The sequence below is a fragment of the Pleurodeles waltl genome, chromosome 12 (genome assembly GCF_031143425.1).
Source record: "Pleurodeles waltl isolate 20211129_DDA chromosome 12, aPleWal1.hap1.20221129, whole genome shotgun sequence".
NCBI lineage: Eukaryota > Metazoa > Chordata > Amphibia > Caudata > Salamandridae > Pleurodeles > Pleurodeles waltl.
This window is the reverse complement of record NC_090451.1, coordinates 13,792,297-13,806,933: the sequence shown is the minus strand read 5'-3', so window position 1 is coordinate 13,806,933 and position 14,637 is coordinate 13,792,297. Positions and strand designations below refer to the sequence as shown.

The window sequence follows — 14,637 nt, the reverse complement described above, 5'->3', positions numbered from 1 at the left end:
CAAACAAAACTGCATATAAATCATCTAGAATTATTAGCAGTTTTTCAAGCACTAAAAGCTTTCCAACCAATCATAACCCACAAATACATCCTTGCCAAAACAGACAACATGACAACGATGTATTATCTAAACAAACAAGGAGGAACACATTCAACGCAGTTAAGCTTGTTAGCTCAAAAAATATGGAAGTGGGCAATCCACCATCAAATTGGTCTAATAGCACAGTTTATTCCGGGGATCCAGAATCAGCTGGCAGACAATCTCTCTCGAGATCACCAGCAAGTCCACGAATGGGAAATCCACCCACAGATTCTGAACACCTACTTCACACTCTGGGGAACACCACAAATAGACTTATTTGCAACAAAAGAGAACGCAAAATGCCAAAACTTCGCGTCCAGATACCCACACAAGCAATCCCAAGGCAATGCCCTATGGATGAACTGGTCAGGAATATTTGCTTACGCTTTTCCTCCTCTCCCTCTCCTTCCTTACCTAGTAAACAAATTGAGTCAAAACAAACTCACTCATTTTAATAGCACCAACGTGGGCAAGACAACCCTGGTACACAACACTGCTAGATCTGTCTGTAGTACCACACATCAAACTGCCCAACAAACCAGATCTGTTAACGCAACACAACCAACAGATCAGACACCCGGACCCAGCATCGCTGAATCTAGCAATCTGGCTCCTGAAATCCTAGAATTCGGACACTTAAAACTTAGCCAAGAGTGTATGGAAGTCATAAAGCAGGCCAGAAGGCCATCCACTAGACACTGCTACGCAAGTAAGTGGAAAAGATTTGTTTGGTACTGCCATCATAATCAGATACAACCACTAGACGCAACTCCAAAACATATAGTAAATTACTTGCTCCATTTACAAAAAGCAAAGCTAGCCTTCTCTTCTATTAAAATACACCTTGCAGCAATATCTGCATACCTGCAGAATACCTATTCAACTTCCTTGTATAGGATACCAGTCATCAAAGCATTCATAGAAGGTCTTAAAAGAATTATACCACCAAGAACACCACCTGTTCCTTCATGGAACCTAAACGTGGTTCTAACAAGACTCATGGGCCCACCTTTCGAACCCATGCACTCTTGCGGAATACAATTCCTAACCTGGAAAGTTGCCTTTCTCATCGCCATTACATCTCTGAGAAGAGTAAGTGAAATTCAAGCGTTCACAACACAAGAGCCTTTTATACAAATACATAAAAATAAGGTCGTCCTACGACCTAATCCAAAGTTTCTACCAAAAGTTATTTCACCATTCCATCTAAATCAAACGGTAGAACTACCAGTTTTTTTCCCACAGCCAGATTCTGTGGCTGAAAGAGCACTACATACATTAGATGTCAAAAGAGCATTAATGTACTACATTGACAGAACAAAGAACATCAGAAAAACTAAACAGCTATTTATTGCATTCCAAAAACCTCATGCAGGTAACCCAATATCAAAACAAGGTATAGCCAGATGGATAGTTAAATGCATCCAAATCTGCTACCTTAAAGCAAAAAGACAACTGCCCATTACTCCCAGGGCACATTCAACAAGGAAAAAAGGTGCTTCAATGGCCTTTTTAGGAAACATCCCAATGCAGGAAATATGTAAGGCAGCCACTTGGTCTACGCCTCACACATTCACCAAACACTACTGTATAGATGTGCTATCCGCACAACAAGCTACAGTAGGTCAAGCTGTATTAAGAACTCTATTTCAAACAACTTCTACTCCTACAGGCTAAACCACCGCTTATGGGGAACTAACTGCTTACTAGTCTATGCATACCATGTGTATCTACAGCGACAGATGCCATCGAACTGAAAATGTCACTTACCCAGTGTACATCTGTTCGTGGCATCAGTCGCTGAGATTCACATGGACCCACCCACCTCCCCGGAAGCCTGTAGCAGTTCAGAAGTTACCTTCAATTTTGTACATTTGTATATATATTACTTAATCCTTTAATAGGTACATACTTACATTTTTCATTGCGCGGGCACTATTACTATAGTACAACTCCTACCTCACCCTCTGCGGGGAAAACAATCGAAGATGGAGTCGACGCCCATGCGCAATGAGCACAGAAGGAGGAGTCACTCGGTCCCGTGACTCGAAAACACTTCTTCGAAGAAAAACAACTTGTAACACTCCGACCCAACACCAGATGGCGAGCTCATGCATACCATGTGAATCTCAGCGACTGATGCCACGAACAGATGTACACTGGGTAAGTGACATTTTCATTCCCATCAGACCCTGGGGAAATCTGCATTACATAATGTCCAATCTTTTGTCTGCGTTGTCCATCAAAGCCTCACGACGACACTCCCTCTTTCTTCCTGCAGAGGCAGCCTTTCCATATGGCTCACACTCGTGTTTTGTAAAACTCCGTGCCTGAAGTAAAGAGAGTAATCTTGTACGTATCATGTGGACGGAAATCCAATGCAGCTGAATATGAGCAGAATTATACCACAATATCAGCAAACATAGGCACTTGCAGTAAATGTATACATTGACAATAGTCTAGTCTGTAGATAAGCAGCTCTACTTACGAGTAAAAGAGGTGTTCCACCAGAAGTTTGATTACTATACCTGTATCAGGAGGGGAGAGTACCCTGTCTGGGTGGGCTAATCCTCACCTCCTTGTCCTTAATAGCATTGAAACTTTCTGTTAGAATAACTAGGAAATTTTTCATTCTGTGTGGGAACCAGAGGCGGGGATTAGGCTGGTTCGAAGCTTTCTTGTAACTAGGGATGCTGGATGTTGGACTGATTTAAAGTAGACATAGATTCAGAAGACAAGCCCGCTGCTTTAAAGATGTCCTCCAGCAGGGCACCTAAAGAGAAAGCCTTAAAGGCCATGGGCCCTCTGAGTGAACGCCGAAGAATGAAGTATCAGTGCCCGCCTCCTGCATGGCCCATCTGACCCATCTTGCGATGAATGGAGATGACAACTCCTTGTGAGGTTTGGTAAGGGTAATCAGGAGTCCCCTCTCCCCGTGAGGGTGTAACTCCATAGTCATAAATTCGTAAGCCTTCAATGTCCTAACCACACAAAGTTTAGGAACATCAAGAAATCTTGGGTACGATACCACCCTGGAATTGGTTTTAATTCTCTGAGAAATGGAGAATGTCACCCCTCCTGGGGTAAACACTCTACCTGTAAAATCCAAGGTACGAACGTCTGAGACCCTGCGGCAAGATACCAGGCAGAGCAGGATAGCCAGCTCAGCTAAAAGCTGCTTCCGAGACCGGTACTTATTTGACGGCCAGGACTTGAACAGGTGTAGAACCTTAACATCCCATAGGGAGGAATATCCGGGCTCCAGCGGAGTGGACAGTCTGACTCCCCTCATACGTATATAGATTAAATGATGTTCCCCCTATCTGGCAGGCATTGATCAGAAGTTGTTAATTGACCTGTATGCTAGACCCTCTGAGGCTAAGGAGGCCAGAAAATTTGGGATATGGACAATGTCTGCCTCCCACGGGATCCAGTTGCCGTGTACGACACCAACCCAACCATCAAGCCCAGGATGAGCAGTATCGTCTGGTGGTCCTGTCTGCCAGGGGTTTCACGAGCACTGCAGCTTCTTGTGAAATCCCTGGGACCTTCCAACGTTCCCTGTAATCTTTCAGGCCATAAGATTGAGTGACCATTGTAGAACTAGGTGATGCTAGTTTCCCAAAGGATCCTTGAGGAGGTCGGGAAATAGGGGTAGACGGATTGGAAAATCTCAAGCAAGTTCCATCAGAACTGGAAACCAGACTTGAGATCTTCAAATCGAAGTACCCACCACTCCGCCTTCTGTCGCCAAAATTGGGTCGGGAGTCTCATAATCCTGGAGAACGGGGGGAATGCATACCCTGTGTCCTTGCTCCAGTTCTGAAGGAAAGCGCCCATCGCCACTGCTTTGGGATGTGGCCTCTAGCTGTAGTACCTGTCCAGTTGATGGTCCAGGCGAGAGGCGAACAGATCCATCGTGAAGGGGCCCTATGGGTACTGAATCGCTTGAAACACTTGAGGATGTAATTGCCATAGGCTTGAATCCTGCCAAGGACGTGAGTGCCAGTCTGCCCCCCAGTTGTGTGTTCTGAGGGGGGGGGGGGGGGGTCTCTGCTGTGACAGAGATCTGAAAGTCCAGGCAGTAGGCCCAGAAGTCCCTTGCTAGGTTGGAGAGAAGCTTGGACCTCGTCCCCCCCAAGATGGAAGATGTACTGGATTGCCGCCACATTGACCATCTTGAGGAGGATGCAGCATTGTGCACTGTCCCTGGTCCAGCACTTGACTTTAAAGGTCCGCGCCATCAGCTCCAGGCAGTTTATGTGGAGCAATAAATCTGTGGAAGACCACTTTCTTCCTGTGGAAAATGTGCTGCATAGTCTTCCACCCCTCCCCCTTTCTTTCCCTTCCGCAACTGGAGCTGCTGGCATCCGATTCTATCCCCAGATCCGGTTGGGAACCAAAAATTGCGTGCCCATTCCAGGCTTCCATGTGCGCAATCCAACAGCGAAGTCCCTTCTCGGCTTCCTCCGAGAGAGGAACGGACTGGGAGTAAGTGTGGCCCATGCCGGGGTGGAAGAGTTTCAGGTGCTGCAATGCCTAATAGTGTAGAGGGCGGCCGGGAATGTGGCTTGAATGGAGGATGGCAGGAGGCCTACTGTGTGGGCTATCTTAGGGAGCAAGAGGACTTGTGTTTTCTGGATAGTTTCTGGGATGGAAGGCTCAGGGTAGCCCCCACTGAGTCCATCAAAAATGCCAGGATTTCTCTCCTAAAGATTCTAGTAGAGTGATCTCCCTCTGCAGATGCACCGAAAGCCCGGATGGGCACTAATCCAACATTCAATTCAACAGATCGTCCAGGTTTATTTGGAGTTGAACTCCTGTTGCCCGAAGGTGTCCCGCAACCGGTTTCATAACCTTGATGAAGCACCAGGGGGCCCCTCAATGTCTGCAATACTCAAGCATCAGAAGTTCCCAGTTGTGATAAAGTGCCATTCTTTCCCCAAGTTCGAATTCCCAAATGGGAGTGGACACTTACCTTGAAAGGACCCGTAGTAGGTGTTATTGCTGAATGTCCCTCTTTAGGCTCATTGGTGAGGGTGGCTTCTCTTTGGATAAAAGCTGGAAAATCGTGAAGAATCCTATCACTGACCCCTACGGACAAAGGATCATCTGATGGAGGACTGTTGGATGATGAGGTTGCTTGAGTGTATCTTACCACAACCGGCTGGTGTAAAAACATAGGGGGTGAAGATTTTTTTTTATTGAGGTTTAGGCTTTATTGAGTGAGGTAAACGTCTGGTTATATCCAGTAATTTATTCTGGCATGACCTCCAGGACCTGTAAATCCCCATTTTTGGCATCCCGTAAGAACTTGACCAGGAAGGTGGCCATCCTGGCATCTGTTTCAGGGGTGATGTAAGGAAATGCCTCCTTGGCATGGTTGCTCCCTGACTTTTTGCCTTTGCTGATGCTATGTTTACAATTGAAAGTGTGCTGAGGCCTGCTAACCAGGCCCCAGCACCAGTGTTCTTTCCCTAACCTGTACTTTTGTATCCACAATTGGCAGACCCTGGCATCCAGATAAGTCCCTTGTAACTGGTACTTCTAGTACCGAGGGCCCTGATGCCAAGGAAGGTCTCTAAGGGCTGCAGCATGTCTAAGTCCACCCTGGAGACCTCTCACTCAGCACAGACACACTGCTTGCCAGCTTGTGTGTGCTAGTGAGGACAAAACGAGTAAGTCGACATGGCACTCCCCTCAGGGTGCCATGCCAGCCTCTCACTGCCTATGCAGTATAGGTAAGACACCCCTCTAGCAGGCCTTACAGCCCTAAGGCAGGGTGCACTATACCATAGGTGAGGGTACCAGTGCATGAAACAAAAACAAAACCTTAGACATTGTAAGTGCAGGGTAGCCATAAGAGTATATGGTCTGGGAGTTTGTCAAACACGAACTCCACAGCACCATAATGGCTACACTGAAAACTGGGAAGTTTGGTATCAAACTTCTCAGCACAATAAATGCACACTGATGCCAGTGTACATTTTATTGCAAAATACACCCCAGAGGGCACCTTAGAGGTGCCCCCTGAAACTTAACCGACTGTCTGTGTAGGCTGACTAGTTCCAGCAGCCTGCCACACTAGAGACATGTTGCTGGCCCCATGGGGAGAGTGCCTTTGTCACTCTGAGGCCAGTAACAAAGCCTGCACTGGGTGGAGATGCTAACACCTCCCCCAGGCAGGAGCTGTGACACCTGGCGGTGAGCCTCAAAGGCTCACCCCTTTGTCACAGCCCAGCAGGGCACTCCAGCTTGCTGGAGTTGCCCGCCCCCTCCGGCCACGGCCCCCACTTTTGGCGGCAAGGCTGGAGGGAACAAAGAAAGCAACAAGGAGGAGTCACTGGCCAGTCAGGACAGCCCCTAAGGTGTCCTGAGCTGAGGTGACTCTAACTTTTAGAAATCCTCCATCTTGCAGATGGGGGATTCCCCCAATAGGGTTAGGATTGTGACCCCCTCCCCTTGGGAGGAGGCACAAAGAGGGTGTACCCATCCTCAGGGCTAGTAGCCATTGGCTACTAACCCCCCAGACCTAAACACGCCCTTAAATTTAGTATTTAAGGGCTACCCTGAACCCTAGAAAATTAGATTCCTGCAACAACAAGAAGGAGGACTGCCCAGCTGAAAACCCCTGCAGAGGAAGACCAGAAGACAACAACTGCCTTGGCTCCAGAAACTCACCGGCCTGTCTCCTGCCTTCCAAAGAACTCTGCTCCAGCGACGCCTTCCAAAGGGACCAGCGACCTCTGAATCCTCTGAGGACTGCCCTGCTTCGACGACGACCAGAAACTCCCGAGGACAGCGGACCTGCTCCAAAAAGACTGCAACTTTGTTTCAAGGAGCAGCTTTAAAGACCCCTGCAACTCCCCGCAAGAAGCGTGAGACTTGCAACACTGCACCCGGCGACCCCGACTCGGCTGGTGGAGAACCAACACCTCAGGGAGGACCCCCGGACTACTCTCCGACTGTGAGTACCAAAACCTGTCCCCCCTGAGCCCCCACAGCGCCGCCCGCAGAGGGAATCCCGAGGCTTCCCCTGACCGCGACTCTCTGAAACCTAAGTCCCGACGCCTGGAAAAGACCCTGCACCCGCAGCCCCCAGGACCGGAAGGACTGGACTTTCACTGGAGAAGTGACCCCCAGGAGTCCCTCTCCCTTGCCCAAGTGGAGGTTTCCCCGAGGAAGCCCCCCCCTTGCCTGCCTGCAGCGCTGAAGAGATCCGTTGATCTCTCATAGACTAACATTGCAAACCCGACGCTTGTTTCTACACTGCACCCGGCCGCCCCCGCGCTGCTGAGGGTGAAATTTCTGTGTGGGCTTGTGTCCCCCCCCCCGGTGCCCTACAAAACCCCCCTGGTCTGCCCTCCGAAGACGCGGGTATTTACCTGCAAGCAGACCGGAACCGGGGCACCCCCTTCTCTCCATTCTAGCCTATGCGTTTTGGGCACCACTTGGAACTCTGCACCTGACCGGCCCTGAGCTGCTGGTGTGGTGACTTTGGGGTTGCTCTGAACCCCCAACGGTGGGCTACCTTGGACCAAGAACTGAACCCTGTAAGTGTCTTACTTACCTGGTAAAACTAACAAAAACTTACCTCCCCCAGGAACTGTGAAAATTGCACTAAGTGTCCACTTTTGAAATAGCTATTTGTCAATAACTTGAAAAGTATACATGCAATTGAAATGATTCAAAGTTCCTAATGTACTTACCTGCAATACCTTTCAAACAAGATATTACATGTTAAATTTGAACCTGTGGTTCTTAAAATAAACTAAGAAAAGATATTTTTCTATAACAAAACCTATTGGCTGGATTTGTCTCTGAGTGTGTGTACCTCATTTATTGTCTATGTGTATGTACAACAAATGCTTAACACTACTCCTTGGATAAGCCTACTGCTCGACCACACTACCACAAAATAGAGCATTAGTATTATCTATTTTTACCACTATTTTACCTCTAAGGGGAACCCTTGGACTCTGTGCATGCTATTCCTTACTTTGAAATAGCACATACAGAGCCAACTTCCTACAGGTGAGAGCCACCATTCCTTCGAGGCGACTCCAGGCTTTCTTGTCCAGAGGTTTTCTCAGGTGATTTGCTACGTAAGCCGCCACCTGCGGGCAGGAGACCACTCCTCGGAACGTGGGTGGATAAGTTCTCTGGGTTCAACCTATCTGAATCCGGGGCCTGAGCTGCCTCAGAGGTACCACACTTTGCTGATATAGAAGCTTATAGAATGGGAGCCAGGACCTGGACTCATGCGAGCCCTCTACATCAGAGGTGACTGGGGAGCCCTGGTCGTCTGAGAGGTCGGGGAGGGGTGGATCTCAGTTAGTGCTAGGGCGAGGGGACCCTGGTCAGGATTGATGGCAGAAGCATCTATGTCAACCCCAGGGTCGCCTGGCTGCTTGGGGTTTGGGGTGTATTTATGTGCCCTGGAGATAAGGGGTCAGAGGTTTGGGGGTGTCTTTCCCCGATGTGTAGGGTTGTGGGTATTTTGGCTTCTAGCTGAAGTATTTTCTATTGCAGGTGCATGATTGCCTGTAAAACTGCCTGCCATATGCGATGTCCATCACATGGCAGAAATTACTGCCAATGGGGAGGTATATAATTTCCTCCTCCTCTAGGTATTCTGCCTCGTCCTCCCCCAGGAAGGGCTCTGAGCTTTGCATGATTACAAAAGGCTGTGCACAGCCTGTAGTGAGAGAGGGCTGTGAGGGTGGGGCTGGCCCAGACACACTTGTGGTATCGCTGGAAGCGCAATATTCCGCCTGTGTAAGTACATAGGCAGCAGGTCTGGCTATTTGGACCTGAAGGGGGCAGGTGAGGCCTTGGGACTGCACCCCTTGCTTGTGGTGGGTCGCGCTCGGTCCGCCAGGGTAGGTCGCAAATTTTAATCACCAGCGATCCTGGATATGCTTATTGATTTATGGCTGTTGGACCGCCTCCGTCCAAGCGCATGGCTTGACGTGTCTCCTGCGGCCGTGTTGGCTGGCGGAGGGTTTGGGTTGCGCGGAGCATAGAACTGGCACAGTGCACGGCCCTCCAGCAGTCGTGTGGCTGCCAGCGCTCGGAGCCCCCGGCAATTGATAAGCAGTGGGCCATGGAGGAGCGGTAAACGTTCCTGGGGTAGCTCTACCTCTCACCTGTGCTATCTTGGGACCTAGCCTAGCTCTACCTTTCACTAGTGCTGTCCTGGGACCTAGCCTAGCTCTACCTCTCACCTGGGCTGTCTTGGGACCTAGTCTAGCTCTTCCTCTCACTTGTGCTATCTTGGGACCTAGCCTAGCTCTACCTTTCACTAGTGCTGTCCTGGGACCTAGCCTAGCTCTACCTCTCACTTCTGCTGTCTTGGGACCTAGCCTAGCTCTACCTCTCACTTGTGGTGTCTTGGGACCTAGCCTAGCTCTGCCTCTCACTTGTGCTGTCCTGGGACCTAGACTAGCTCTACCTCTCACTTGTGCTGTCCTGGGACCTTGGCTAGCTCTACCTCTCACTTGTGCTGTCCTGGGACCTTGGCTAGCTCTACCTCTCACTTGTGCTGTCCTGGGACCTTGGCTAGCTCTACCTCTCACTTGTGCGGTCCTGGGACCTTGGCTAGCTCTAACTCTCACTTGTGCGGTCCTGGGACCTAGGCTAGCTGTGCTTCTCACTTGTGCTGTATTGGGACCTGGCCTAGCTCTACCTTTCACTTGTGCTGTCCTGGGACCTAGGCTAGCTCTACCTTTCACTAATGCAGTCCTGGGACCTAGCCTAGCTCTACCTCTCACTTGTGCGGTCCTGGGACCTGGGCTAGCTCTACCTTTCACTAATGCTGTCCTGGGACCTAGCCTAGCTCTACCTCCCACTTGTGCTGTCCTGGGACCTAGCCTAGCTCTACCTCTCACTAGTGCTGTCCTGGGACCTAGCCTAGCTCTTCCTTTCACTAGTGCTGTCCTGGGACCTAGCCTAGCTCTACCTCTCACTTGTGGTGTCCTGGAACCTAGGCTAGCTCTACCTCTCATTAGTGCTGTCCTGGTACCTAGCCTAGCTCTACCTGCCACTTGTGCTGTCTTGGGACCCTCGCTAGCTCTGCCTCTCACTAGTGCTGTCTTGGGAGGTAGGCTAGCTCTGCCTCTCATTAGTGCTGTCTTGGGACCTAGCCTACCTCTGCCTGTCACTAGTGCTGCCCTGGGACCTAGGCTAGCTCTGCCTCTTACCAGTGCTGTCTTGGGACCTAGACTAGGTCTTCTCAACACACCTTTTCCCAGAATCCTTTAGTAAAGACTAGTGGCAAGTCAGAGTACGGCCTGAAGTGCTGGACCACCTGTTAATGCACCCGGCAGGAACTCTAACCTAATGCTTCTGTTTCTAGGGAGAGGGAGATCTTTGAAGAGCAGATCCTTGAGAAGAAGATGCAGGATGCAGCAGCAGCGGGGGACGCATGCTGACGCCCCCATTCTACGTCTTGAATCACTGAACAAGTGCTCCTTCAAGAAGGGCTGACCTCAGGGATCCCTCTGTGGCTTGAAGGCAGGCCAGAGATCGGGCTCTGGACTTCCAGGAACAGCTTTCTGGAGATCTCATTATCCGTTACCACCCGACACTCTGCTGTCTTTGGGAAATCAGGAGAACTTTCAGTCTTTCTTCTTTCTATGCATTAGTGCCTCAACCTCATTTTATGTTTTAAATGTTTCCTTTGATTCTTTGAATTCAAGCTGAGGGAATATTGTGTTAATTGCCTGGCACTGTGATTGCACTGAGCTGTACCAGACTAACGCATGGCTGTAACTGCTCTCGCCAGTAATGACGCTTCTGCTCCTCCAGCCGCTGTGAGGCCCAGACCCCAAACTCCCATTACTCTTCATACTCTCACACTAGCAGAGGGTGGGGGCCGCGAGGGGAGAAGAGTCCTGTTCTGTAATGATGTGCTTGGGGGCCTGCAATTGGTTTCCTAGGTATGTGAGTGATGTGCTTGACGTCACAGGATCTCTTTGCAGTGCCTTGAATCTGAGAATGGTGCACTTGAAGTGATGAGGTCTGTGAGTTGTGGTATGCTGGACATCACTGGATCTGTGTGTAGTGTCTTGGATTTGTGAATGGTGCGCTTCAGATGGCGTCTTTGAGTGGTGGTGTGATGGATGTCAGAGGATTTCTGTGTAATGCCTTGGATTTGTGAATGGTCTCTTGATGTGATGGGGTCTGTGAGTGGTGGTGTGCTGGATATCACAGGATCTGTGAGCCATGTGCTTGATGTGATGGCATCTGCTTCTCGTGCAGGTCTTTAGTCCCAGCCGTGCACATTTGCTGCAGTCCCTCTGTGAATTTGTCAATGGTGCACTTGATGAGTGGTGGCGTGTTTGACGTCACAGGATATGTGTGTAATGCCTTGGATCTGTGAATGGTGCACTTGATGTGATGGGTCTGTGAATGGTGGTGGGCCAAGGTAGATTCTTTGGATCTGTGACTGGGGCCTGAGAAGTGTGTCCTGTGTTGGGCAGTTGAAGGGTGCTCCTTAGTTTGTGAACCATGTCTCTTTCCTGACTTAGGTGCGCTCCTGAATGTGAGTGCAGAGTCCTGTGTCTCGTGGCATCCCAGAGTGCCCTTGTTTTAAGCTCAGAGTGAGTGTGCAGGCACGTGAGACACCTGGAGAGCGAAGGAGAGGTTTTACTGCACCATGTGGTTATGTGCTGCCACTTGTGTCGGGCGAGCAGAGGAGTGTGTTGGCAGAAGCAGTGAATGGTTCATGAGAGGGGCTTCAATGGAACCAGTGCTCTTTTCGGGGGGGGGGGGGGGGAGGGGGGGGAGTGTTCTGTGCTTCTGTTTTTGTGCGTTTAAATGACTGTAGAACTGTCCTACCTCTAGTGCCTGCCCGTAGCACTAGGTCCACGGTGGGGGCAGGGGGGGTTGCAGCAGCACATTTTGTGCGGCGGCGGGGCAGCTGCATCACTTCCTGGGACAGGGGTGGGGTGGCAGTTTGCGCTCTCTCTCAAGGTGTCTGGTTTTTGCTTCTACTCCTTGATTACTACTTGGCCCTCTCGTGAGGGGCGCCTCTTTACAATTTACATTTGCAAAAGGTTTGATATATTTTTGTATTAATGCTGCTGATGATGTTCCTTTGACCGAGAATGTATCCATGACCCAAAAGGTAAAATAGTGTCATAAATGACAGTGCCTGTGGTGGTTGATAATCCATGATTGTAGTTGGGAAGTATACACACTGCTTCTCGTGCAGGTCTTTAGTCCCATCTGTGCACATTTGCTGCAGTCCCTCCGTGGTCTGTGTGCCTGGCACGGGTAATGCTGCCACGCGTCAAATCCCCGCTGTACCCTGTGCTGACACTTGGCCCCCGCACGTACATGGAAGTCTACCTATCTTCTCAAGTTGAAACCACCTCAGTCCTACTTCCTTTTCTTGTGCTTCCTGCGATGGCAGTGCCAGGAGAAACCATGTCCTGCCCACAATTTAGTGAAAAAAAAAAAACACTGGCCCCTCCAGACTGCTGTGGTCCATTAGAGACATTACTCCAGGACATCGGCGGAGAGTGATGCCTCTCTCTTCTGGCAAGCTGCAGCCCATCACTTGTAGACACACTACACAAGCTAGGGTGGTTGCTTAGTCAGAACTGTCAAACAAGTCTTGTGCCCAAGTATTAAAGTTTAAGATGGTGTTCGCTATGTGTCCTGTGAAAGGTGGACTCCAGACTCTAACTCTTCCCTGGGATAGTGATGCACCCAATCTTGACAGCTCATAGGTGTTTGTTGTCACTTATATTGCACAGTTCTGCCCTGCAGTTTGCTTTCATTGTTGTTCGGGTTGGCTTTTCAGTTCTCCAGCAACCCTTCGATACCCTCTGAGTTACACTACAACTCTCCTGAGCTTTGCCTAAAAGAAACATTTGGTGATGAATAAAAGATATCCTTGGATTTTGGATAAATGTTGAAACATTTGATATCCAGGAAATTTGTCTCTAGTGAGAATTTAGCTGAATTGAAACATACTGCCAAAAATAATGTTTCCTGCTCTGGGGTGTCTCTTCTGACCCTGCATTGGGTTGTGGCCTCCAGCCTGACTGGCTTGTGACATCTGACCCTACACTCTTCGCGACCTTTGGTCGATGCTGATGGTGTGACCTGTGTCCATCCACTGGTTGTGCGACCCTTCAGCCTACACTTGTGTCTGTTTCTTGGCCATATCCTGGTATCTGACGTCTGGATTTTTTCTGTAAAACCTCAGACCCTGCTCTTTATATGTCCAGATCGCAGTAGTTTGGGGAATTGTCCAGTGTTGGGAGGAAGAAAGGTTGTATCATTTTGTGGAAATAAGCTCTTCTCCATTTTTCAAAAATAATCAGAAAATCCCTTCTAGTCCATTGTTAGTATTTTAAGCGCCCGCCTCTGAAAGAATCATGAGCTGCACATACTCACGGCAGCAGCTAATTTCTCCTAACTCTGTTGGCATCAGTAGGCCTAACAAAGAATGTATTGTTTATAGTTCTCTTTAAGCGGACAGTGTCCTTGATATTTTTTTACAGATTTTTGAATGGATTATATTTCTGAATTAAATGGCATTTACCACATGTTTGTCTTATTGTTTTATCATTCAAGATTGTTGTAAAGGATGCAGATGGGGCGGGGGTGTATGTCTCACTTAGGCACCAGCAACTCCAGTGGGAAGCAGTGGAAGCACCACAGCTCTTAACAAAGTCCCCAGTGTTTGCGCTGTTTGCTGCCTTATCTTTAAGTATAAAATGTACCTGAAGTAGGTGTGTCTGAAAACAATGAAATAATACTTGCTGCAAATGGTTTATAGTCCCAAGGAATCTGAGCGGATCCCATTCTGAGACCATAGGAGAGTTACAGCCTCCTCATTCAAGAGCTCTCCGGTTTAAGGAGCGTCTCTCACATATACTGTTGCTTTCCTCCTAGATTTGTTTCCACACTGCAGAATGATCCAAGACCCCCCACTCACTTTCAGGTTACAGGTCCAGTGTCGGAGGTACATGATGCCCTGCGGAGTACTCCTGCTTCTCAGCCGGCCCCATTGACGTCACTAGTGCACGAGGGATGTGATCTCATTTCTTGCACCAACAACAAAGTTCGCTTTCGCATGCAGAACTGCTTTTATGGGGACGGGGTGTAAAGTCTAGACCACACCAGGACTGGACAAGTGTCTTTAGGTCTTCTTCGTCATAGATAGTAATATTCCTTCTTGGTCAGCTCATTACTTTGAATTTGACACCTAATTTCTAGCCAGAATATATCCCAGAAATGTTGTGCTCTCATTGACGGAGCATTCTGGTTTGCAAGTATACCAAGGATCAATCCAGGATTGGGCCGGTAACGTTGAATGTGAAGATGATATAGGAAGAAACTGTCGTAGCATGCGTGGATGTAGATACACATGCTCTGCATAGTCTTCCCATCTAGTCTTGGGGTCAGACGTTTGCAACCTTTTTTAATTTATTTGTATTTTTTTTTATTTATAAGAAGACTTTCGAGTCACGAGGTGTAGAGCCTCCTACCTTAATTGGTAATGCATGTTAGCACAGGCTCCAATTGTTTTTTTCTGCC

The 14,637-nt window shown here is 48.9% G+C and overlaps 1 protein-coding gene across 1 annotated transcript in view; it reads left to right on the top strand.

Annotated features, from left to right (window-relative positions):
* Nucleotides 1-13,643, top strand: part of PWWP3A (PWWP domain containing 3A, DNA repair factor) — a 116,110-nt gene extending 102,467 nt beyond the window's left edge. The window contains exon 13 of the mRNA XM_069216215.1: nt 10,439-13,643. Coding sequence (XP_069072316.1) covers nt 10,439-10,514 — 76 coding nt within the window. The 3' untranslated portion in view covers nt 10,515-13,643. The remainder of the gene's footprint in view (nt 1-10,438) is intronic.
* Nucleotides 13,644-14,637: the final 994 nt, after the last annotated feature.